General features: G+C 41.5%; 1 protein-coding gene across 1 annotated transcript in view; it reads left to right on the plus strand.

The window, feature by feature from the left end:
* The window catches only part of AIG1 (androgen induced 1), a 126,172-nt gene extending 103,902 nt beyond the window's left edge, over positions 1–22,270 (plus strand). The window contains exons 4-6 of the mRNA XM_072856000.1: positions 8,428–8,543; positions 18,280–18,443; positions 21,600–22,270. Of these exons, the coding sequence (XP_072712101.1) occupies positions 8,428–8,543; positions 18,280–18,443; positions 21,600–21,637 (318 nt within the window). The 3' untranslated portion in view covers positions 21,638–22,270. The remainder of the gene's footprint in view (positions 1–8,427; positions 8,544–18,279; positions 18,444–21,599) is intronic.
* Positions 22,271–23,500: the final 1,230 nt, after the last annotated feature.

Raw genomic sequence — 23,500 nt, forward strand, 5'->3', positions numbered from 1 at the left:
CAAGTTGCAGATAGTTGCAGTCGCCATGTGATAGACCAAAGTTTGACCTTTGGCTACCTCACCTGCACAACACCCAATAAATCCACCTCCTCGGTAATCCCTTCCAAGTTTTTAAATTTCCGAATAGCATCAAAGAGCCACCATTTGAAAAAGAAACTGCCAAATAATGGTTTCTTGGTTTTCCCAAATGTGGAATTTCTTCCCCCAAATTACACTGGCCTAAAGCCCAGGACAAGCAATATTCAGTCCTGGAGCAGTGACAGATTCAGAGTCCAATGTCTTCAGGTTAGAAAGAGGATACTTTGGCTATCATGAAGCCAAAAATACCCTTCAGTGAAAGCCTTAGTGCTAGTCCTGGGGGATTGCCAGATAATAGAATTTAACATGGCACATTTTATGTACAGATAAACTTTTCAAGTCATTTAAAGAGAAAACATATCGATACAAATTATTTTCTCCTTTTGAGGCCTGTGCAATTAGATTCATGATATGGAAGGAGTTGGCTTTTCAAGGAGAGGAATGCTGTTTTCCATATAAGTACAGTTGTTTTAAACCATTGCTAAAATACATCTGCAAGCTTTCTTTAGTGATTTTTGTGCTAGGAATAAATGATGCTCAATGACTTTACTAGCACTTTTTCAGTATGACCTGCATAAACAGTCAACATTCATTCATGCAAATTAAATCTAGTGATACATGTAAGTGTGTGTGTGTTTAAACATTGATTTTAAGGATAATTGTAAGAGACAAGAATATATTTCTTTGCCTAGATAAACCTTTTTGCAAATAATAGTTTAAGAAATTCTAGGAGAAGTGGTTTAACTGGTAAGAGGCAAATAAGCTGAACAAAATATGTAGAAAAATTACTTTGCATAACATTGTGATTAGTGAATGATCCTTGATCAGGATGTATGTGTGTGTATGTTCCACATTGTTAGTGGCATGTTTTTTCTAAGGATTTTGTGGCAAAAATAAGGACTTGAGGTTGAAAGTAAATTGGGGTTCGCAGGCTTTGCTCAGCTGTGGCTGAGTGCACAGAACCTGGGCTTTGTTGATTCTCTTGTATTTTAAAAGTCTCCTAATGGTAGTGCAGTGCACACTGTCGGGAGCTGACCGGGGAGTTTGGGCACGGCACGGAAGGAACAGGAAGCCTAGCTAAGGGATTCCAGCAAAAGGAGAGAGGTAACTTATGTGACATTGCACTTTGCATGTGTTTAATGATATCTGGATACATGAAATGCATTAAAAGTAGTTATATTGAATTATACAAAGTTAAAGAAAATTAAACATGAAGCAATGCTGTTCCATTTGGCAACGTGGCACTGGTTTTGCACAATTTTGCTATACCAGATGTGCCGTGTCCTGTCCCATCCCGTCCCGTCCCTGCCACCATCTTGTTTCAAGTCCAAGTGACCAAGATTTTGATGTGTCAAGTTAAAGCATTACCTGTGCCTGACAAGCATACTGATGGACGTGAAGGGAAGACCTGTGGTGACTGAAAGAGGCCAAAACAGAAGCGAGGATGTGTTGCCCTGGGAGCTGCTGAATCAGGGCCAGGAGGGGACAGAGGGGTCCCTTGGGCTGGCAGGATGGGAACTGCAAGGAAGCAGCTTGAAGCAGCAGGAGCTGAGATGGGAGAGACAGACAGATCAGAGGGAGGCAATTGAAGAAGCCTGCAAAAGCAGAGGGGAACCAGGACAGAGGGTCAATCAAGGTAACAACTGAGAGATGCTGAAAGGGCCAAGATGTCTCAGAGCTATGAACTTGAATGAGTAGATTGGCTTTCATACCAAATTTTTGTCACTTCTCTATACGTGCCTGCTCATCTTCATTCCACCCAGGAATGGAACTGAGGAATACGATGTGGTTCTCCGTTCCTCCATAGCTACCCTGTGTAACCTTGAGTGAGGCATGCCATCTCCATCTTACCCTCCTGCAAAATGGGGATAGGATATCCTGCCCCTACAGATCAGGGCTGCTGTGAGGGTATGTTTAGTAACGCTTTTGAGGTGTTGAAGTGCTTCAGTGATTGGCACTGTGGAAATTCTATAGATAAACACCTATATATAACCTCCCTGACACTAGTACAGTCATAGGGGTGAGATCAGATTGACACTGCTATTTCAATATATAGTATGTACTGCATGTGTCAGAAATGACTAGAACGAACCTGTCAACATTAGGTATGTGTGGAGAAAATGATACAATTCCTGTGAAGTCAGATATGCCATGTCCACTGTATTTGTCTACAGAAAAGAGGAAAAGACGGGGTAACGTTAAAGAGGAAGCGTTAATTTTCTTTTCAAAGAACTCTACACTCTTATATTGATTGAAAATGGTTATCTCTGGCTCTTGTGTGTTTTGTGGCGTTATAGGGTATTGGTCTTTATTTAGATCATACAATACTTCTTCCTCCCTCCAACCTACAATAACAATTAACGAGCCGTCTGTGGCTGCCTTGGAGTGCATCCTGTGCATCAGCGTGTCTCAGTTAATAGTCATAATTTCTCATTTGTAAGAGGAAAAATGCTGCCAGCGCTTTCAGTCTCAGAAGGGCTCAGACTCACTCAAGGATTCCAATTTATTATGTATCCAGCTCTGCTATCCTGCTGCTCTCTTTATGGATTAGACTGCCTTGGTGGAAGGTATCATCCTTCAGATGACACATAAATACTCTCTTGCCAGCTGTTCCTTTCTCAGAAGTTTCTCAACGAGTAAATCATAATCGTGCCCCTTGTTTTACTAGTTTCTGATCTGTTTCTCCACGTTACTCTGCTAGGAGCCTGCAGAAAATGCAGCTTTATTACTGCTATTATTCTACAAATGGTGCTGACTACAATTGTAGGGATTTTTAGGCCTATTAGTATTGGTTTCTAAGGTGAATACACTGGTAGTGATTTCAAATTAAGAGGAATGGTCATAGGTCATTTTGCTGGACGTTTCTGTAAAACCTGTAATCTCAAGGTGCTGCACAAACCCCTGAGAGGTAAGAAGGAGATGCAGATGGATTGCTTCACTCATTCTGACATGCAGCAGCTGTTTAGCAATACGTAATGTGGTTGTGAGCTCAGGAAAAAAAGTGAAGGGTAACATCCTACTGATGGAAACTAGATTTTAGAGAGGAATTTAGAAAGACAGAAAGCAGAGGCAGCCGGCAGACGCAGCAGCTTGCATAGCAGCTCACGCAGCAGGGTACAAAGAAGGGGGCTTCCATCAAATTCATGCCAGTGTAAGTCTCAGGCACGGTGGCAGTTTCCCCAGCAGATGTTGGAGCAGCTGCCCCTGCCAAGGCAGAGGCTTCAATACAGACACAGCTTCGGGTGGTGGACGCAGCCCTCCAGGTCCCAGGCTGCATAAGTTCTGTGGGTGAAGACCCATCTGCAGCCTCCGTGTTCCAGGGAGCACCAGCACTTCCAGGAGGCTCCCAGTCCATCGGTTAAAATGTTGGTGACATCAAAGCTGCAAGGCCTCCTTTCTTGTCACTGGGCTTTCGCTGACTTCTAAGAGCATGGGCTGAATGTCACACTGAAGCCCTCTCAGTAGAGGTCCATGGTATTTCCATTGAACTGAAATGTCCTATACCCTGTAGTTTTTAGTCTGATCAAATTGAGTAACAAGTCACAGTCTTCTGTTGGTTGAAGTGAATTATAATCACAATTTACGTGATCCCCAATCGGTTTCACCATCCCTGCAGAACTTCTGCATACCGACTGGGCATCTGAGAAACCAGATGCTTTTTTAGACTGAACTCCTTGTCGTAAAGGGAGTTGTGGACAGTCTCTGCAGATCAGGACTGGGTGACTTGGGAAGATAGCACTGCCATGTTTCTGCTACGGACAGAAGATACGAATACACAAAGCTGTCAATTTAGCACCTTTTGAAAAGCTTTAACATTCCCTTTAAAACACTGTTAAGGGAGGAGAAAAGGCCAAGCAAGGTATTGATGAAAACAGTGTTAAAAAAAGCAGCTCTTACTGGTTGGAAGATAAAATATATAATCAGGCTTTCAAGAGTGAGCACTTAATTTGCCTAAAGACTATTACAGAACTCATTCTTAATGTACCTGATTTGCATAAAATCTTTTTTTCCAACTACCTGTTGCAGCACACACCTAAAATGGGGAAGCACAGTCCCTCATCAAATCTCAACTTGTCAAGCCAACATTACAGATGTGCTGCCTATTTGTAATGTGATTTTCCAGTCTCAGATTGGATTAGGCACATACATACCCTGTGGGAGGTGGTGCATATTTTAAAAATATCTTTTAAAGAGTCATTAATGAGCAGAGTTTCTCAGGAAGCAATGGTGGTGGTTCTAGGAATTAATCCACCTGCAGGTCTCGGGGTGGCTTTTTTGCAGTCTGTGCTAATTCAGCTTCACTCACAGGTTGCTCCTTTGCAGTCAGTCTGCCAAGTGTTTTCTGGATCAAATTCTCCATCTGATAACCTTCCTGCAAATTCCACCTGAGCTCTGCACATTGGGCTGGTTTCTCTCTGTTTTCATGTTACCAGCAGTTGACGATTCGGCAAGCCAAATTTCTTCCCCACTTTTAGATGATGGGATCTCAGGAAGCAGTGCTGTGGTGGACACAAAATGGGGAGGAAATTGCAGTTTGCTGCTCTGCAGAGACCAGCACTTGCTAGCAGACCTAGCAAGCATAAAGGTCTGGCACCACTGCAGGGACAGACAGTGACGAGGCACGAGGGGTCTGAGCAGGGCAATGCTGCGGCCAGGTAATGGGGGCTTACGGCCACACTGCAACCCACAAGGTGGTCTGGGCAGATGGATTCTTCAGAGAGGGGTTAAAAATGGGTCTGAGGGTCACTGCCTTGGCAATCCAGAGAAAAAGGGGTTTGTGGCTGGGAGGGCACCTTGGCAGGTAGCACCGCAGTCGTGGCGGGAGAAGCTGACAGGTACATTTTCTTGCAAGTAGATGTAGTTACTGAGCCCAAGCTGAGAGCTCCTGCTAATGATAGGGTTCGTTAGCTCCCTTGCTGCTGCCCCGGCAGGGCTGGGGGCTACCCCTTACCCTGAGCCTGTGGTCACCGCAGGGCACACGTGCAGCCAGTGTTGCCTTCCCAGCTGATGGAGAGGGTGCTCCCTGATGTACCCACAGCTGCGCTCAGCTCAAGTCTCTAGTGTCAGCACAGTCATACAGACAAACTGTCTCGTAGGAGCAGCTGGTCTCAGTGGGGGCAGAATAAGCTGTCCAGGTAAAAATGCAGTTTTGCTTGTAAATACTTAGTCCATAATAAAAGTGCCTTATCAATATAGCATTGATTACTAGTGCTAGCCTAGTTTACTACTATTATAATACTATACTAGTCATTATACTCTAATTATAAATTTGCCTTTTTCTTAAAGGCTTTAAATGGTGCAAATTAACAATTACTGGAAGGCTGTTACAGCAGCTAATCATGCTCACCATGCTAACCTCCTTGTTATTTGAACTTCCTCATTCCTTAGTCTTCTCTCAGGTAAGCCCCTGGAGATATTTCGGCAAACAAGGTGAGAAATGTTGTGCTGTCCTCCAGCCTGCCAGTAAGTAAAAGGGAACAGTCCCAGAGATACCAGTTGGGCATCTTTGATCAGCACAGCATGATCTTTATCAAACAGGTCAAGGAAGCATCAATGTTATTTTCTCTCTAAGCCTCAGATTCCCATTGGCCCAAGTTTATTCAGAAATCCAGGTAGCAAAACCCTTAGAGGGTATGAAATTTCTGGCCTCCTGCATCTTCCCCAGCCCTCCAAGCACATTTGATGCCTGCTCACCTTCACTAGGCTTCAGTCCAGGTGCCAGTCTGATTCAAATTTGTTATTTACAGCTCCAGAGTTTTAATTGGCACTGTTTGACAGAAGGTATCCCTGCCTACAGAATTCCATGTTTTTTAAATTAAGGTTTTGGAGGGGCTGAAATTTAGGAAAGGGAAATTTTATCTTGGTTGTATTTTTTTAGAGTGGCAGTTTCACTAGAACATTTTAAACCAAAGTTCATACTCTGGATCTGTAAAACTGCATTCTTTGCAGTAAGCATCAATATTTACTGTAACAGACGAAGATTAAAGATACATGTCTGACTTTTACCTTACGCTGTTAATTGCACTGTAGTTTTGACAGGATTTTGTACATAAACTCTTTAGTGATACAGCTCATTATCCTCTCTTTCCCCCCCCCCTTACCTTTGGAAAAGAGCAGAAGGGAGAATTTAGGAAAATAATGACCTATTTTATTATATAACCACAGGAACTGGGAGAAGGGAGAAGAGAAAAGGACTCTAGATTAAAAGGTTGATTGCTGAAATTATTTTAACTACTTTTTAATTGGCAAGCTGTTGAGTTGTTATCATCAATGAAGAGTGCATCAACAAGCAGTATCTAAAGCGGTAAACATTTCAGTTGAGAAACAGCTCACAAGCTCTGTAACTATCATCCATATAGTAAAGAGTTAAGACTAAGTGACTGGATCACAAGAATACATCATTCAAGAAATATCAAGGGTGGGGTTTGGAGTTAAAAGTCTTTGTTGTCTTCTGTTTTTTTCTCTCTGAAGAGGTTATGGAGGCAGGGCAGGAGACATTTGCACAGCCTCCAGCTACCCTGCTTTGCGGGCTGTGCAGAGTGAGGTACTGATCTCTGTCTGAAGAGCTTTTCCATACAGATGTAAGATATACAGGTGAATCTCCAGGGCTTGCTTTGCTGTCAGTCCCTGTTAATGGACTCTGAAGTTCCTGCACAGTTTATAGACTTCTCATCTACTAGTGGGCACCTCTGTTGCAGACCACATGTAAAACATCTTTGCATTCCCTCGATGCTGATTTATACTGTTTAAAGAGATGGGGGTGGAACAAGTTCTTAAAAGATGAAGAAATTGAAAGCTCCTCTAACTGCTGTATTATCCGCCTGACATTCTCCAAATGCTAGTCATTAATTACTAATGCCTTGAAAATCAGAGCAGTTATCCAATTCAAATTACGTTACATCTCTGAGCCAGAGCATTTCCATTATCTTATCATTTCCCATTCAAACAGTTCTTCCTTCTCCGCAGTTGTTAAAGGCTCAGGCCCTGCTCTGTTTCCTCTCATTTGGACCTCTTATCCACGCAAGGATATTTCTGCTCCATGTCTGTCCTGCCTTCACATTGGTGAATATCGGTGTGGGTTTACAGCATAATTATTACAAACTTACAAATCCGGCCTTCCAGCTCCCCCCAGAACTACATGTGCCCATCTGATGGCAGAACATGGCCAACATAAGCCATAACCTTCTTCTCCAGATGGTGATCAAGTGCTTGGAGAAGGATTGAACCTGGTTTAGGGCTTAGGCTGCCCTTGCAATTCTTGCACCTGCAGACCTCCCTGTGGACTGGGCAGGGGAGTTCACAGTTGCAGTCACACCAAGCCCCAGAGCCAAGCTCTCAACTGAAGTAATTCCCTTTATACACCAGCAGTAACTTGGGCCCATGGTAGCAAGGCAGGGTATGTTTCTGGAGTCACCAATAATGCTGGTCCTAGGTGAGCTGTGTATTCAGAAATGATGGGGTTTATTTCCTGGCACATTTGTGCTTTGCTTATGTATATTTTCATGCCTGCCACCACTCTGAAATCTAGACATCGAGTACTGGGGGCAGGCTAGATGCAGTTTTTCATGCTGCTGACATTAATTGGATGAACAGACCTTCTCAGAAGGGGCACTGTAGGAAATGTGTATGGAAAAATGACAAAAGGACTTTCACAGCTAAATAAAGACAAGTGGTTGAAAATGGTTTTTACAGCTTTGGCTTTCATATGTTTCATTTGGGAATCTAAAATCATTTTGCACAACAACTAACAAATTAAGATTCACAACACCTTTCCGAAGAAGATAATTGCTCCTGTCTTACAGATGGAGGAACAGAGGTATTGAGGCTATCATTTGAAAATATGTCCCCTGTTTTCAAGTCCCCAGATTGAGATACATTTAAACCTAATTCTCAGAAGCATTAAATACCTCCATTTATATTCATTCATTTGGCATTGTTTGTGCCTAGAGTCTCTGAAAATCAGATGCATCGCCTCCTAACTTGAATGGTCAAAATAACTTTGTGATGTGGCGAAGACTGCAAGGCCAAACTGGGGCTAGGACCCATGCCCCTCATGCCACATCCCATTTTTACTCACTGAGTATCCGCCTTGCATTCATGGCCAAAAGGAAAAGCATGTTCTGCTCACTCAGTTTTCCTCTGCTCTCTCAAACAATTGGATGTTAACAGCAACAATATTGTTCGGGTTATTGACCAACTTTATAGAGTCATTTTACCTTGTCTTTCTAGACCATCAAGAAATTGTCTTCAGGTTTTTGTAATGAAGTTTCTTACTGTAGAACTAGCATAGGAATGCAGTGCGAATCATTTGTATCACCTGGTTTTCCCCCGTTGTTTTGTTTTTTTCAGCATACAACAGTTTTGCCCTTTGTATTAATCGAGATGAGAACAACACATCATCAGTATCCCAGCAGGAGCTGTGGACTGGCTGCAGTGTGCACCTTCGCTGTTGTCTATATTTTATGGTAAGGGCTATACACGCTGTGTTTTCATATTGTATTGGGGGTTTTGTACTGCTAAATTTGGGCACATATTTCATTATGGATATAATCGCTAACAGATTCACGCTGCATGCCTCATTTGGTCCAAGACCTGGGCTTTGTCTGGTTTCCCCAGATGCTTATATTTTTAGAAAGTATATGCCAAACCTCACACAACAGGAATTTGTTGAACAATCCCATGTAAGCAGTGGTCTTTCCAAGGGTACATTTTTCAACCTTTTTTCAAGCTAAATGTTTTTCTTGGACCTTAGTTTTATTGCTTAGGGTTTTTGTTCTATCAAATAAAATTGTGAATAGGCAAATGATTTCCTGTATCAGTATTTAAGCGGCAACAGAAAAGATAGAACACTGTCTTTTTTTCTTTACTACTTCTTAAATTCTTTCTGTAAAATTGATTACAGAATAAGCCAGTAATCCAAACACTCTGAAGTTTGTTTCAAAAAATGCAAATGTTTGTGAAAAATTAAACAGAAATAACCTTTCTTACACAACATTAAATTAAGTCTTTGGTCAGATTCTATTCAAGCACCTGACTTACATGACAGAGTTAATTTACTTTGGTCATTCTAGCTTTTTATTTTTCACTAAACCTTTGTGAATGCTCCCTTGATACCATATATCCTTTATCCTTTCTGCAAACATTTCATGACCCCTTGTTTACTTCTCATATTCTTTCTTCTCACCTCACAACACCCTTCCCTCAGCTAAGAGGATATTTTCCAAAACTGTGGATAATACTGCTTTTTCTACCAGTCAACTAATGAGAGAGGAACACGGGCTCAAGGCAGTACTGTCATACTGCTTCAACTATGCAGCTCGCCCCTTCAGTCCAATGAAAGAGAGGCCGTTATTCATACGCATCCACGCACACTGAGTGATCATAAAATGCTAGTAATCCGGCTGAAGTGGGATGTTGTGTCCTAGGACAACAGTCACATTCTGCCATTTGCTTTTATAAACACACATATCCTTCTTAAAAAAAATAATGATATTTGTAATTGCAAGATAAGACAGCCTCATGCAAAAAGGCACGTAATGATTCCTTCAGGAGAAAGGATTTTTTTTTTTAACCCATATATAGTAATGCATAACTGTGATATTTCTCGACCTTCCTCTGAAGGGTGCCTAGGGACAGGTTGGGAGAGTTACTGTACCTGTGATTTGACCTCCTATGGCAACTCCCGTTTTCTCAAAATCATCTGAATAGGCACATGCAATAGTATTCAATAGGAATAGAAAATTGAAACAGGCCAGTTCTGCAAGTGAAATAAAACCAGAGGTGTCTTAAAATCTTTTAAGAAGCTGTTACAGTATCAGTGTGATACTCACATGGCTTGATCCTGCCCACTACAGTGCATCTACATCCTACAGCTAGGATGTAGATGCACTGTACCTTGTACCATCCTACAAGGTAAAAGGAAATTGCAGGACAAATAAAGCAGGGGAAGAAGATTCTGCATTAAGAAATTACCTACTAAGCACATACCCAATTACAGCCTATGATCAGCTCCCTTTGCTTTTGCTGTTTACTTGTTTTGCCTACATGTACGTTATTTCCAAAATGGATAGGGCTACTGTCAAGTGACTCACCTTCTTCCAAGTTGTGATTTCTCTAAAGATGATCTGAGACAATTGCTTATTCAGCTTAAAGGTCATCCTGCTAAATTCTGCACTTACTGCCCGTTTCTCCTTCTGCTCTTATGAAAGAAGGTTTTTGGGGAAGACCGGAGGCAGACACGGGCTACACTGTGCCATCATCTGCAAGTTCTGCATGTCTTCAGCCTACAAGTGTTACTGAAGCCTCTATCCAAGATTTGGTTGAGGCTGCTGGCCAAATCTTGGCTTGATGATATCAATACAATGTATCTGACATTCACAGGTTGGGAAAATCTACCAGAAAGTATGAAAAGTGGGGTTTTTTCATCTCTCTCACTCAGAGTGTGCCTGCCTTTCACAGCTGAGGTCCACTGTCTTCCTGCTGCTAAGTGACCGCATTGAAGTAGAGACCTTAATCACTTCGAGGGTTTGGAATTACTTAATTTGGATTTGCTGCCCTTGTTGATGTACCTTTTAGACCCCTCAAGGTTAGCACAGTGCATCAAAATGAGACTACACCTGCAAATGACCTAGTTACATACAGCCTGGTGGAACTTCCTTCCTTTGTACCTTTGGTTGTCCATGGGTCCCCTGCTGGGGCTTAGTTCTTGGGTTATGTTTTTTTACCTAGAAGTTAGGGATCTGCCACTTGAGAATTTGTCCTTCTCCCTATGTAATTTTTCCCTCAGCAGAAGTGTTTTCACTGCAACTCTCTCAGTATAAAGTGGAGACAGTTGCTAATCAGATGTTCTTTATGTTTTGCCCTTGAATTTTGAACTCTCTCCCCACCTCAGCTGAAACCTTCTTACCATGCTACATGAGATATGTATCATGTTGCACTTTGTACTGTAAAGGAGCATACAGGAGGATATTGTTTAGGTTTGATTCTGTTAATGCATTTTTTCAACTCCAAGTAGAGGAGAGCTTCTGTTTTATTTTATATGTGACTGAATCTTTCACGTATGGAAGACATGGTGGAGTAGCAAGCTTTTATTATATATATTTGATAAATGAGAAAACAAGCAAACAATTCTGAACAGAATCACTGAAGTTGGAAGAACATAGCTAAATAACTTGATATCCCTTGAGCATTATTCAGAGACATGTTATCTGAGAAACATCCTTTCTTGAAGAGTAAAAACTTTTTCTATTTTTCTTTCTTTTTTTTGCATTCTGTCAGAGAGTGTTTGAGGAGGCACACTTAGCTTATGCACTCCCTGTGAGGGGGAGCTCTCCCTTGCTCTTAAGGAACTGTGCCCAGGCAGAGCATTCACAGAATGGCATTGCCTGTCGCAGACCATACATGGACTTTCAGGATCAAGGCCATGGGATAAGGTGGGAAAGGCCGATTGGCTTTATTTAGCATGGCTTGAAAAGGTCACAATTTGTATTGAATTGTTAAATCTAGACAGTGCTAAGAAAACCCAAGAGCTTGCCAGTACTACCAGAAAATACTGCCAATGGGTGTATGGAGTTGGTTGTCAAGGAACAGAAAAGAGCCAGAAATGTGTAGCTCCTTGTAATAAGAATGACCTCATGGTAACTAATATCAGAGCCTAATATGTCCCTAAAATAAACTGAGACAAATGCGTTTATTTAAAACGCTTTTCTTGTTCCCTCTGCTTTTGAGCGCTTGAGGATGCCAAAAAACCGGACCCTAAGAACCTGACTCCACTGCTCTAGTCCTGCTGGGCTATGTGTTTGGGAGCAAAAGACTTGATCTGCTCTCTTGTTGCTATCTCAAATCCAGTAGGAGCTGCCTCCATGTGTGCCAAGCTTGGACTTGATTCATTCTTTCATTCTTCGATAAATCTATTTAAAGAGCCCAGGTACCTTTAAACTTTCATTTGACAATGAAGTTTCTCTCAAAGTGACTTTAGGAGAGTTCTGTAGATTTGCCGAGGGAGAGCATTTAGATGGGGTCATTTGCTGAATTCTTCTTGAACAAATTTAAGAAAGGAAGGTACACTGAGAATTTGGAATGAATTTGAGATCAATACTGTCAGCCTTGCTGTAGGATTTTCACTAGCAATTTTCCATAGAAGGAGAGGAAGATCAGAAAGAGCAGATGTTGGCAAAGGGATAAGGGTGCAGACTACTAGGACAAACCTTGACATTCAGAAGAGAGGGGTGGAGAGTTGGAGCATGAAGCTTGGTGGGGATTGACAGCCATTATCGATAAAGAAGGGCAGGTTTGAGAAACCAGAAGGATTTCTGAGGTGGGGGGTGCCGATGGAGGAGGAGAGACATAGCATGGGTGTGCTGAGGGTCTGTATGTAGGGAGAGGGTCATGAATGCTTTTGGAAGTGAGCACTGGGGACAGAAGTTCAATAGAGATGAGAGGAATCAGTGGTTGGGGAAAAAACAAGTGAAAAGTCCCTGAGGCAAGTAAAAAAGATGAACTAGAACCCTGGGTTAAAAGAGAAACGGGCAAGGAAATGTGCAGCTCACAGGTCAGCAGCTTGAAAGCTGAAATCATGCAAGTAAGTGGGAAAAGCTGGGAGGGGGAGAGAGAGACAGGCTTTGAAATCAGAGTGGAAGGCTGATGGAGAGGTGGGTGATAGATGAGACAATGCAGAGGAGGAGAAAAGAGTTGGAGCCAGAGCTACTCAGAACAGGAAAGAGTAGGAAGAAGTAGAAGCAGCAGAAATAGGCCAGGAGAAGATTAGCGTCCCCTGTACCTGACCCAGAAGGAGGGTGGGAGACCAGAAGTGCTTTCAGCGAGAGAAGGCTGCATGGATCCTCAGCCTGTTAGGTCTGACATAGCCATTATGGACTGTTACATTCTGGCTCCCCTCCACCTCCACATCCTCAAATGTTTCAGTCAAAGCAACAGTACAATCACAGATGACATGCATGGATAATACATTCTCACTTGCTTGTGCAGCTCCTTAAAATATAGCTCAAGAAGGCATAGCAACCATTACTATATTTAAAATGAAATATTATTTATCAAAATAGATTACTTCCAAAGATGACAACACCTTGCAGCAAAGCTGCGGAGTTTCTATCATTCTAGCTACCTGTACATAAACAAAAATTTCTGCTAAGCTTTGTTCATCCCAGAGGATGTCAGCACCATGTCATGCTGAGTATGTTTTGCATGTGACGTTATTTGCAGCTGCAGTTTTCCAGGACTTGTCTTCTTCTGACTGTATAACTCACTCCATACCAGTGGCACAGTCCTATGACCCATGTATTGTTCAGCACCACTCACATCAATGAAGAATCCAGTGTAAGCAACTGGAACAGGACAGGATGATCACTGTTATTTTCTAACTGATGATTGTTTATTGAACTTACTTTTTAGTCTTTAAAATTTCTAAACAATGTACATTCCTGATGTAGGTGACTTAGGCCTGGCAGGCTGGTATTATAAGAAGCTTAGCATCTTTAACGTGGCTGAGATCTTAACAATTCTGATTAGATGCAGAACTAGCTGTCCTATGTTTGGGGGGGTGGGGGGAGATAATAAGGATTTATGAAAATGTGCCTCACATCAGTCGGTATTAGAAACCAAAAGTAGAGCAGATTTAGTGTGGGTCATTGTGCTCCTGCCTCTGAAAGCACAGGGTTGGTCCCTACTCTATAACCACAAATGATTTGTTCATTCAAGTTTTGAATGACTCAGCTGCTGTAAGCCCATCGCCTCCTTTGGGAGACATTCCACAATTTAATAGTTCTGGGTAAAGTTGTCACTTTCTGTGGAAAAGGAAGAGAGTGATGCTAGGAAAGATCATGAAATAAAAGCATAGAAAATGCCCATGTTCTGTTGTTTGGTAAAGAGCAGCCACAACGGGAACTGGCCTAGGATTTGTTTGGGACCAAAGACTCAGCCCTCCTTTCTGCCAGTCACTGGCAACCTGAATGGCATGGATGTGGGAAAGGATTTGCTGCTGCAAGAAGTAACCAGAAAGAAACTGCTGTAGTAGATCAGATTAGTCATGTATCCAAGCTCTAGCTGTAGCTAATGTCAGATGCTTCAGGAGAAGATTTAGCAGGCCATTTTTGAATTACCAGCCTGTAAGGGACATTTTCTTCCAAAACCTGTGTCAAAAAGTAGATGCTTGGGTCCTTCAGCCTTGATGGTTTATATACCTTGTACTCTTTGAACTTAAGCATAACTGTACACATTCTTATTGCTTGTACAGTCTCTTGACTTCAGAAGCTTGCTAGAGCTGCATGATACGGCACAGAGGAGTGGACTAAGTAGACTTCCAAACTTGTAGACTTCAAAACTTTTTTGAATATCTTGATTGCAGTGATGTATCACTGAAAGATAGGGTAGAGCATTCCAGAGGTTAATTAGGTATCATGCAGAAAGATATTCCCATTGTCAGATTTGAATTTCTTGTCTCTGAGTTCCGTTGAAGTGCTTCTTCTGTTATGAGGAGGAGCATTGGGAGCTCTTCAGCCGTTTTATGACATGCGTTATTATTCTATGTCCTCTCATTCACTGCTCTTGAAAAGTTACCCAGCCCCTCATCTAGTAGTTCCTGTTTCCAGAACACATAGTACTGGTCCTTGTTTGGCTGCAGGTTTTGCGAAATGACTAAACTTGGGCAGGAAATGGGTGGAGACTCTCAGAGTTCAGACCACAGCGTGCCGCCAAGCTGTGATGCCTGTGCAAGTATATTCGGAGTCCCGTAGTTGAGAGCAGCCGTCATGAAGAAGCAACCATTTTCTGCAGCATGTCTCCCATTGCAAAATCTTTCAGGTGTCATGGTTATCTGCCATTATATCCACGTGTTGAGCTTGCTTCTACCAGGACTAAATTTTATGCATGCTGTTGGCATTACTCAAAGCGACAGGTAGAGCACACATAAACCACAAGGTTCTGACAGGTTTTTGTAGTTACTTTTCCTCATTAACAAAAGATCTATAGCCAAAGAATAAATGTACATGTATCTTCTCTGCATAGTTTTCATTTCCTCCTGATTACTTTGATAGGAGAGATATAAAACATCTACTGTATACTAGAAGTGAAAAACAGCTATAAAGTCAAATTTTTGACAGATTTGTTAAAAAGAAGCAATATTGTGTGTTTTCAAATAGCTTTTTCTGATTTCTACACCAGCTGGCTGAACATTTCCGAAAATCACCACTTTTTTTTAACAGACATTTTAATTTGAATACAATGTGTGAATATTTCCGTTCCTTCTTTTCTTACCAGTTCTAACAAATGGCTAAATGAGCTTGATGACCTGTAACACATTCATCTTTGAAAACACACAGTTATGTCTACATGGGCTGCCACAGAACCAAAACACAGGGAGGTTCAAGTTAATTTTGTCTTCTCAAAAGTAGCCGGTCCAGTTTTAGCTTAAACTTTTTCTCCTCTGTTTATTTTTATCTAAACGACCCATTTTTTATACCTGTTCAGTAACAGGGTCTTAAATTGGATCTAGATTTGCACTTCTAAGTAAATCTTAATGCATGTTCCCCTGTGCTTATCTAATAATGAGGTTGGACAGGAATAATGACTACTAGAACTGCAACGTTGAAGGCATTCATTAACATTAGCAATCAGCAATCTTGTGTGGAAGCTTTATGCCTATGGTTGATCAGGCCTTTATTGTGCAGTGTCAAGATAGCTTGTATTCAAGCAGGAACGAACCCGCTAAGAAAGGCCATCAGGTGAGGTTTCCATGGCAGCAGTCGTCCCTTTGCTACTCCCATTTGTGGTATAGACAATGCAGGAATAGTCAGTGTGTCACTGCTCAGTGGAGAGAAGGCGAATACTACTCCATCCCAATGTAGCGAGCAGTGTGGTACAGCTCATTTTAAGGAAGATCAGTGAGGCTGATCAGGTGGGTTTGTGACCGTTGTCTCCCGAGTGGCACTCGGTACCTCTTGTGCTCAAAGCATGAGTTCCTACAGTGTGGCTGCACCGGGGGCAGGCGTACAACAGCTATGCTGGACGCATGAGCAGTACCACCAAGCAATGAATGGGCTTCCGTGCTGGGCAGCAGAGAGCAGAGTGCATGAGCCGTACTCAGAGACTCTGAACTAAGCAGAGATCGTTGACATTCAGGAGCTCATCAGTGACTCATCAGTTGGATTTAGAAATTATTTCCTCTTTCCAGCATAAATGCATTCTAGTAAATGCCACTTCTACTTGGTTCATGAAGTTGGTTATGTAGGTGCGGTTTAGAAGATCCCTTGAAAAGTCCCTCTGTAAAGGTGCTTTATAGTGGTGGGCAGTTTCATCATACCAGAGAAAATAAGTGAAAAAGAAGCACTGGCTGTTTTTTCAAGCTTTTTCCTTGGAGCTTGTTTGTCACAGAATGATCATAAAACAAAAGCAAATGGAACTGAAAAACGTTAGGCAATAATAGACGTTCCCTGCTAAGCCAACCTGGGAGCAGAGGACATCCCATTACCTTCTACCCAACTGTCCCATCTTTTTCTTCAATCAAGAGGAACATGGTATCCCCTGTTACCATGGCTTACACAGGAACCCTTTATTTTTTCACAGATACCTTTATCTTGTCAGGTTAATTCTGGCACAGAAGAATGTTGTGGAAAATAACTGTAAAGTACAGAGATCATTTTCCATATGTGAACTCATTTGGAGAAAGGGTTTTTAATCTGCATTTAGATCGTGCAGATTAATTTACTGACACATGTAAATTCCTGCATGAAGTGTCCAACTGTTAAGGGTTTGGCTGTAATAAAAGCTTTTCTAAGGAGGAGGGAAGCTATGACAACCATGTACATTTCCAGGGTGGTGGAGAATTGTTAAACAGGGATTCTGTACTCTGTGTGACAGGCATTTATGGCAAGAATTTTGGGTGGACTTCTGTGTCTCTGCCCTTCAGGAGCCTATGACTGTTGATCTAGTGTCAAAAGTCTTTCTTAAACAAATAGAAGTATCAGCAAGTGAAGCAAATCACATGGACATGGAAATCCCCATCAATAATAGTCTGTGCCGCTGCTGAGTCTTCTGTAGCTGTGCTGCACTTTGAGCTTCTCTCTCAAATTGCCGGGTCAGAAAGGAAGAGATTTACATTCTTGAAGAGAGCCCAGCAGCTCACAGGCCCCAGCCTGTCTCCACTGAGCACTTTTCCCAGTTAGCCCCTGTGATGTTTGCTCAGTTGTTCAGCAGCATTTGCCTTTCTTAGCTTCCACCTACTGGAACGTGTGGACTCGCTCTGCTCCCTCTGACTTCACCACTCACCGCGTCCGATCTCAGCGCAAAAGCCATCCCTTCAGATGGTACAGGTGTCCATTGCAGTCACACACAGCGAAACCACCTACCTGGAGTGCTTCTCCAGGCGGCACTGCAGTAAAGCTGACACCTGGTCTCTTGGGTTAGCGTACCAACAATCCCCACTGTAGCTGAATGCTAAAAATCTCTGTGTCACCAGCAAACCACCATCATTCCTTCTCCTTTATTGTATATTGAGTGTGGAGCTGGGCAGAATTTCACTGATGAGGTGGTTTCTTCTTTTTTTTTTTTTTTAATGTTTATCCTACCTAGAGAAAAACTATTAGACCCCAAATGATACCAGGTAACTGAAAGAAAAGGAGGAGCAACCTAAACCACAGGTGCTGAAGAAATTATTCTCTCAAGGAGAAGCTGAACCATATGTTTCTGGCAAACCCAAAAACTGATGCACTTGCCAGGTGTAGCGAGGAGAAGCAGCGGAAGCACACAAACGTGTACAAAATGAAAGAAGGACACTGCAGAACGCAGAGTTGGGCTGTGTAGAAGAGCCTGGAGAACGCTGAATGCTCTTTGGATAAAGAACCTGCTTGGAACAGAGGGTTGCTGCAGTTTCCACGCTACCACACGAGACAGGGGTGTGTATTCCTTGTAAAAATAAATGCAGCAAGGAAATACCTGCCTATATCAGAACATGAAAATTGGCCAACTGCTCATATTAAATTTAAAACAAAGCAGTAAGAATGTGGGAAATCAGTCATAGTTTCATCATTTGTGATGTCTGTTCTGGGTGGATGTCATCCAGGTGCTCCAGTTCAGTTGCAACTTGCAGTCCTTTCGAATAATTGCTTTTCAGGTTACAGTAGCTAAGCCTATAGCCCAAGCTACTTTTGAAAAACAGCGCTGTCAGTACTTGTTATTTTTGTTTTGTTTCAGGGTGTGCTGGATTCACCATGTTACAGGAGTGTGGGTGTACCCACTTCTTGAGCACCTCAGCCCAGGTGTCAAAATAATCTTTTTTGCAGCTGTTACTGTAATAATTAACATATTCTACTTGGTGGGAGAGGTCCTGAACAACTACATCTGGGATACCCAAAAATGTGAGTATTGTTTTAGGAATATTAACTCACGAAATACACTGTTGGGACTTGAGTATGCTCCCCTCAAAGTTGAGAAGGTTTTAAGCTGGCTAAAACAAAGGAGAATGACAGAAGTTCCACTGAAACATCTTGCTTGCTTGCTCTTAAAAGCAGCCAGATGAACGGAATGGCTGCTGGAGAGCCTGATGAGCTATGAATATGTATTATTTTTTATAACTTCCAATACTAATTTAAGAGCTGTTGGCAATTACCTGAGAGGTTTACAACCCACTTGGTTTATAACCCACTTATTAGCTGATGAACCCATTGAATGCAGCTAGAATAAAGCATCATTCTGTGGGAATGCTGTTAATGGTAAGCTTAGACTTAGAAATAAAAATATATTCTTTTAGTATTTTCAGGTATTAGGTATTTTCTGCTTATAGATTTACTCAAGGAAAATGAATACATTCATGTCAGTAAAATACTAGGAATGAAAGATCACCTTAGTGCAGGGTAAACATAGCTGTGCAGACTACATCATCTACCCTGCCTAGGCCACCCATTGCTGACTAGAGGAAAAGGGAAAATAAGACAAACACAAGATTAAAAGTAGGTTCTTTTAATCTATGAAAGATGTTTTTCATTTATCAAATTGCCTGAAATAAGGAAACAACATTCATAATTGCCAGAGTGGCAAATCACAACTGGAGTGAAATCCATGCTCCGTGGGAATTCTGTCATTACATTCTTTGGGCCCGTAACACGCTGGGACCGTATGAACAGCCTGTATCCCCTTTTGGGAAACTCAGTGTGCACTGGTTAATACACCATAAATTCACATGGTAGTTTATTGCACACACAAATCTCTTTTAACAAGTCCTCCAGTACTAGGTGGAACCTAATGCCAGAAGCTCGAAGCAGTTTTAGTTGCCATTTGCTCATATTAGCACCCGGGTATAAAGTGTCTTTTTGGTTTTGCTCTAGAACCAGCAATCATTGGTCACAGTGTTAAAGTCTAGTTTTCAGTCCTCAGTTTGGTGTCACATTCCTATCTATTTAACTTATTTAAGTTAATGCAGGAAAGAAGTTTCTAAAAAAGGCAGCTGCAAGGAATAATTTCACTTGACCAAAGTCCTGCATGAAGAATAATAATGTGGTGAAGAATCACATGTTCTTACCAAGTCCATGAATAAGTAAATGGTGGAAAATCTCCCTCACTGTTCCACAGTATGCATTAAAAAAATCCCTGGTTCTTGTGGCCCTCCACCCTAGAGGAGCTAACGTCAATCGGGTCATTCTTTCAACCTGTTCCAAGGTTCCCCATGGCCTTATTAGAATTAGGCCATCATTTCCTTGATTTGGTTAACGAATATTGATCCAAAGTCCTTTGTGGCTCAAGTGCTTGCAAACCAGAAAATGTCATGAGTCACCTGCTGGTTTGCTGTGCTTGAAACACTTTGCATAAACCTAACGCGAAGCGTGTGGCAGGTACACCACAAACAGCAGAGATGTAAAATAATGCCAGTCTGCCACCATATGAAACTTGGGAAAATATTATTTGAAAACTGTACATTTAAAAGGGGCTTTTGAGCAGTAAGCTTGCAAATTAAAGCAGTCTGCCATGAGAAGATTTCTGGGGTGAGAGGGGTTGTTTTGGGTTTGGAGTTTTTTTCCTTTTCCTCTGGAGATGCATTAAATAAAACCTCACTACTGACAAAATGATTTGCAGTTAGTTTTTCCAAGTTAAACCACAAACATGGTAGGCAAGGAAAAATTTGCCCTTTGTACAAGCCAGTGTCTGTCCACAGTTTTGAGGGTATCTGCATTCCTGCCAAACTATTTGATGCATCTTTAGTAGAGTGCTTCAGAAGAGAGGAAAGAAGCTCTTTTAAAAAGGCAAATAAAACAGCTTATTTAAAACTATTGGAAAAGTTCCTTCCAGCAGAAAGCAGAAGACTCAAGATTAGCTCTGGAGCAGCCTTGTAAACCCACTGTAATCTTTTGGACCCGGCCTCTTGTTTTGGTTGTTAAACCTTCAACTGTGGCTCTTCCATTACGCTGGTTTGCCAGCAACACCCACGGCCATTGTACTTGGGCTGCTGGCAACGTGCAGACCCATTTGTTTCCGTGTTGCTTCTTTCAGCAAGGCAGCTCTGCAGTTGTGCTTTCTAACTGCAGATGGGTCTTATTGTTTCCCATATTGGAATTAATTAACTGTGTCTTTAAAGTGACTTCTGGTGTACCTACCATGTATGCATATATTGCATTAACAGGTGATCTTATTTGAGACTGGATTTTCCTCTCAGCATTCTCAAACATTGCTTCTCTTTTGCTCTCAGTCCTCAGAAGTCTTTCTTTTCCAGCTTGCAGCAGGCCTGTAAACCTCCAAAAGAAATATTTGTGTTTGAGATGTCTGGCAGAGAGAGCTTAGTCAGAAGAACAATACTTTTGTCAGATACCAATAGTAATTCATTGTCCAGGAACAGGCACATGAAATAGCTGAATGTTTTCATTGCCAGAAAAAACACAATCTGCTGCCCGGCCCAGACTTTGCTCAGCATAGAAAGAGACAAGTCCTGCGGCAAGGATAAGTTCTTTAAGGAGCCCTCCTGGTAATACTGAAAGACATGGCCGTTACAAGAAGAGAGAGGCACAGTAATTGATTCTTGTACTCTCAAAAAAGGGAGATGTACTTGCAAATATTTAAAAATCCAATGTTGAAATGGAGGGGGGGGGTTAAAGTTATTGAATTCTGAAACACAGTCTTAAAAATTTGCTTTCAAATAAAGTCGGCTGCTTAGCTTCAGCTATAATAACATCTACTTTAATTTGCTTGTAGGTAAGCAGAGGAGGTGAGGGAACTAACTGTTCCCAGACCCCTGCAGCCATCAAAGGCTGAGCGTGCGGCAGGGGGTTAGGCTGATTTGAAAATGGTCCGGAGGGGGGGAGGACTGTGCAGTTCATTACTGGACAACCACTGCCATCAGGTGTGCAGATGCTCTTTTCGTTCACAGCAGGTGAGGTAACACATGCAAGAGCACGTGAGCAAGTAGGGAAGAAACAACAGCAATAGAGGGAAAAGGAAGATTAATGCATTAGAAGAACCTCTCTAAGTAAACTCTTCATTTTTATTCATTCAGAGATTTTTAAAAGCTGTTCTTCATATGTTTTCAGGTATTGAAGAAGGAAAAGAAAAGCCGAAACTGGACTGAACAATAGAGGCAACATGGAGGATTGTTTATGGCTCCATGGAAGATTTCTCATCCCCGACAGAGGTTGGCATGGAGAGGAATCTTTTGGAAAGGAGGAAGTTTAATGGGAAGTGCAAGGATATTTGGGGGGCTTATATCGAGGGAAAATGATTTTAGCTAATAATAATAATAATGTTTCAACCTCCGTTCTTATCCTTCCATGCTTGCATGTGACATACTCATATAAGATGTATATTTATCTCCATGGCATTCTCGCTGTGCGTTTCTTGCATCAAAGAAGTCATTAAATCATTAAGTCATTAAATCTTTTCACTTCCACCAAGAAGAACAAGTCCCTTCTCTGTATGGTTTGAGAAAAGCTTAACCAGATAGGTCTAATATGGGGAAACAAAACAATCCTATATATTTCAAAGAAGTACAGTGTAAAAATACAGTAGAAGTTAATTGCATGAATGTGTCCGAAGAAGAATTCAATCTGACTGAAATATTAATGTAACACTATGTAACAGCTGCCTTAAATCGGTGATGTTAATCATTTTATCAGTCCAGTAAAATCTTATTTGCGGTGTTAGACTATCTGAATATGATGCAACTTCTCTTAAATAGGCCTAAATAAAGATCAAATTATCCCTGCGTTTCTGTTTCTTCATGCTGGTTCTTGAAATTCTAGATGGATTGATGGCATTCGAAAGATACATTTTCAGGTTTTCCAGTGTCAACTGTAGATGGTATTATTTCTGCATGAGGCTTTTTCTTCTTATTTTCCTAGTACAAGACCTGATCCTGTATTTTCAAGTTGTAAGTTCTCAATAGATGGGCTGAGCTGTTAGTATTGTACCAGAGAGAGCATTTAAGCCTTACTTCAGGAAGGCACGTAAGCAAATATTTAAAGTTAAACATATGTCTGTTTGTATTAGGAATTCAGTTGCAAAATACTAGTGATCGTTTAAACTTGACAGGATTCTGTTTAATTATCAGACAATCAGGAAGGAACTCTAGTAGGCAGAAAAATTGTCTAGAATTAAAATAAAGTGAATGGAATAATTTTCAGCAAGAAATTATTTATAAAAAAGTAACTTTAAGATCCAAATGTCTTGGTATTCAAATCACATATTTATTCATTAGTGTATTTAGATGCGTTTATTTTAACACATGCAGAGCACTTCAAAGATGTATAATGCTAATGTGTGATTTTTATTAAAGGGATTTCTGCAGAGTTTTAATATGACTTAACCATGTTTCTGCTCTCGAACAGTTCTGGGGGAAACTGATCTCATGCAACTCATGACATGCCTCCACAGTATTTTTTTAAATGTATTTATGTACACACTATCATAGAAAACAGTGCACAAGTTCAACAATGTGATTTTTGGTTGGTTTCCTTCAAAGATAAGGCTTCTGTGATGATATTGTCTTCGTGACTGTGTCTGTCCTCTCAATAATTTTTAACTTGTTGATCAGATTTGCAAAGATTTCAAAGCTAGGCAAGTTACTAGAAAGTTCATGGAAATAAGTGGCCAGATAAAGAAGAAGGAGCTCCTCTGATGATCCCACAGAGGGAGAGGGCAGGACACACAAAACCAGCAGAATGTGGAAGCACATTAGCTGTAGCCGTGTGGCCCTGCGTTAGGGATATTAGGTTCCGCTGGACCTGAGCTGTGCCTTGCATATGCACAGTAATACTGCGACATGGTTACTCTCATGGTTACAACTTGTGGTTATCCACAGATAACTAGGCCTTGATTGTAATAGATGGTTGTTATTGGAGGTGATAAGATGTCTGTCATTTGCAGCAGGCTTTCAAAACTCGGGAAGGAAAGAAAACATGGATTCAGTCATGTTTAGTGAGCTAGGAACTGCTGC

This window comes from Ciconia boyciana, chromosome 3 (genome assembly GCF_034638445.1).
Source record: "Ciconia boyciana chromosome 3, ASM3463844v1, whole genome shotgun sequence".
Lineage (NCBI taxonomy): Eukaryota > Metazoa > Chordata > Aves > Ciconiiformes > Ciconiidae > Ciconia > Ciconia boyciana.